Here is a 3,551-nt window from a genome sequence, read left to right as displayed (position 1 = left end):
GAGAGTCAAATTTAAATTTAAATCTCTTAAAAATAATTTAAAATAAAATGTAATATTAGCTACCCAAGAAGAAGGAATAACCTAATACTCTCTTCTTCTCATATTATTGGCCAATCTATTTTAATTGTTTTAAAATATTGTCTAACTTTGACTTTTAAGACTGAAAAAAGAAAATCCTTAATTTACTAATTTTTCTAATACGCCATTGCTTTATTAGAATTGAAAAAAAAAAAAAATCATTTTAAGGGAGTAAATTATAATTGTTTTTGTTTTTTATTTTTATTTTTATGAAAGACAGAACATGAAATATTATACACATGTGGATTTCCTTTTTGAATCTCACACTTTGTGAATTTGTCTTAATGGAATCCTCAGGCTCAATTAGGATTGCTACATCTATTAATTTTTTTTTTTGCGGTTTTACCCTTTTCATTTTCACTTGGAAGAGGGAGAAATGAATAAAATGGAAGGAATTGAAAGGGATCTTGTAAGAATATTACATCCATTTGCTACTTCGGATTTTAATAAGAAGGAATGAAATTACTAAGAATAGGAGGAAGGGTGTGCATGAGTTAGATTGGATTAAATTAGGTCATCAAGTTAGGTTGAATATATAAATAAATTATAATTTTATTTTGGAAATACACAATTCCTTGATATTATCTATTAAAAACACCATAATATTTATAGAAACTTAATTTGAATGCCTTTGTTTTTTCAACACCAAACAAAAGGCAAAACAAAACAAAAGAAATATAAATTTCTATTTGGGTTGATATATTTGAAATCACACTTGAAATGAAGTCAATACCAAAAGGTTAAAAAAAAAAAAAAAAATTCACACAAACAGAAAGAAAATCCTAATTATAATGTTTTTTCCCACAGTTTTTGCAACCACAGTTTGGTTGTTCAAAATAGAAAGAAAAAAAACATTGAAAATAAAAAATATAACAAAGATTAGGTAAATGGAGATTTTACATAGAAGATTTTGAGAGAGAGAGAGAGAGAGACTCTCTCTCTCTCTCTCTCTCTCTCTCTCTCTCTCTCTCTCTCTCTCTCTTGGAAGTAGACGTGTTTTGGATAAAAAAAAAATTTATGGATAGATAGAGAGTTTAGATGCAGAACATATATTTTAAATTGTTACGTCAAGTTATGGTGAAAAATTCATCAACTCTAACCTGACCCAACTAATGTTATTTTTTTTTCATTGCAACCTAAACCACCAACTCACAAAAAATAGCACATCAAACTAGGTTAGATCAGTTTTGTTAAGTTGGAATTGGTTCACAACCCTAACAAAGAGAAATATATATTTCATTTAATTTCAGCTAAAATATGTTATTTTCATCCCTATATATATATATTTTTTTTTTTGAGAATCTATTTTCATCCCTATTTGAATACAAAAGCAAATAAAATTTGAATAGTATAATATTAAAACTATATAATTCTTTCATCTTCATTCATTCATTTTTATAATCTCCTAAACACTAGAGAAAAATGGTGTCATATTTCATTATTTTATGATTTATCTATTTCTATTCTGCTTAAACTATCAAACATAGTAGAAAAGAATCCGAAAAGAAAAAATTGTCATTAAAAAAAAAAGGAACATTATAATACCGTCTAATTAAAACGACAAACGTAGCATGGAACATTTAAACAGAAGTACTATGTGTAATGATCCGAAAGAGAACAAACGACCGGAGCGCCAACCGTCCCCAACGGTCAAGCCTCTGGCAAAACTGCACCAATCTTCGAGCTCTGAAACAAGTCCACGCTTCCATGCTCGTCAAAGGCTTCAATTCCAACCACTCTGCTCTCAGAGAACTCATTTTCGCCACTGCCATTTCCGTTTCAGGCGCCATTCACTACGCGCACCAAGTGTTCGTTCATATTACCGAACCGGACACTTTCATGTGGAACACTATGATTAGAGGCTCAGCTCAGAGCTCCAACCCTTTAAACGCGATTTTTCTCTATACCCAGATGGAGAATCGGTACGTGAAGCCCGATAACTTCACTTTCCCGTTTGTACTCAAGGCCTGCACTAAGCTTTCCTGGGTCAAGATGGGATTTGGAATTCATGGGAAAGTGGTGAGGTATGGCTTTGAATCGAATAAGTTTTTGAGGAATACCCTTATCTACTTTCATGCTAATTGTGGGGATTTGAGCGTTGCTAGAGCACTTTTTGATGGGTCGGCAATGAGGGATGTTGTTCCTTGGTCAGCTTTGACAGCCGGGTATGCAAGGCGAGGGGAGTTGGGTGTTGCGAGGCAACTTTTTGATGAAATGCCAGTTAAAGATTTGGTGTCTTGGAATGTGATGATAACAGGGTATGTGAAGCAAGGGGAGATGGAGAGTGCGAGGAAACTCTTTGAAGAGGTTCCAAAGAGGGATGTTGTGACTTGGAATGCAATGATTGCAGGGTATGTACTTTGTGGGTCACATGAGCAGGCATTGGAGATGTTTGAGGAGATGAGACATGCGGGAGAGAGGCCGGACGAGGTGACCATGTTGAGTCTGTTGTCTGCTTGTGCAGATTTGGGAGATTTAGATGTTGGGCTGAAGATACACTGCAACATTTTGGAATTGTGTTCAGGAGATTTGAGCATTCTACTTGGGAATGCACTTATAGATATGTATGCCAAGTGTGGGAATATTGAGAAAGCACTTGAAGTGTTCCATGGGATGAGAGATAGAGATGTGTCGACTTGGAATTCAGTAATAGGAGGTTTGGCTTTCCATGGCCATGCTGAGGAATCAATCAATCTGTTTATGGAGATGCGCAGGTTGAAAGTCAGGCCAAATGAGATAACTTTTGTTGGAGTCTTAGTTGCTTGCAGTCATGCTGGCAAAGTTGAAGAGGGGCGCGGGTATTTTAATATTATGAGAAATGAGTATAATATTGAGCCAAACATAAAGCACTGTGGGTGTATGGTTGACCTGCTAGGGCGAGCTGGGAGATTAAATGAAGCATTTGAGTTCATGGACTCCATGGAGATTGAACCCAATGCTATTGTCTGGAGGACTCTGCTTGGGGCATGCATAGTTCATGGAAATGTTGAGTTGGCAAGACGTGCAAATGAGAAGCTACTTGAAATGAGGAGGGACCAGAGTGGGGATTATGTACTTCTATCTAACATGTATGCTTCACGAGGCGAATGGGATGGGGTTGAGAAGGTGAGGAAGTTGATGGATGACAGTGGGGTGAGGAAAGAGCCTGGCTGTAGCCTAGTTGAAGCAGATGACAGAGCTCTCATGCGGTTTTTATTTGATTCCAAATCCAAACCTAAGTTGAATTCAAGAAACCATATATCTTGAGCCACAAATAGGTAAAAGAAAATTCTGTCAGCTATCTTGTTATCCTTAATTTTATTGTTCAGAAATAATCAAAAAACAATGCATGCACCATAATTTTTCTTTTTCTAAATCTATTTGACAAAACTACCTTGGAGCTACTTTTGTAATCTGATTTGTACATTAACGATTTGACGAACAAGAAAGTTTTGGACTGGTTACTGAGAATTATTAGCTGGTTTCCGCTCTAA

At 35.5% G+C, this 3,551-nt stretch overlaps 1 protein-coding gene across 1 annotated transcript; it reads left to right on the top strand.

Moving 5' to 3' along the window:
• Window positions 1-1,630: 1,630 nt before the first annotated feature.
• Window positions 1,631-3,551, top strand: LOC112026745 (pentatricopeptide repeat-containing protein At5g15300-like). Its single transcript, XM_024059420.2, has one exon. It carries the CDS (start codon window positions 1,681-1,683, stop codon window positions 3,322-3,324), a length of 1,644 nt encoding a protein of 547 aa, XP_023915188.2. The 5' UTR covers window positions 1,631-1,680; the 3' UTR covers window positions 3,325-3,551.

Source organism: Quercus suber, unplaced genomic scaffold, assembly GCF_002906115.3.
Source record: "Quercus suber isolate HL8 unplaced genomic scaffold, Cork oak 2.0 scaffold_823, whole genome shotgun sequence".
Classification (NCBI taxonomy): Eukaryota; Viridiplantae; Streptophyta; class Magnoliopsida; order Fagales; family Fagaceae; genus Quercus; species Quercus suber.
The sequence above is the reverse complement of the archived record's forward strand: the minus strand, read 5'-3'. Positions and strand labels throughout refer to the sequence as shown.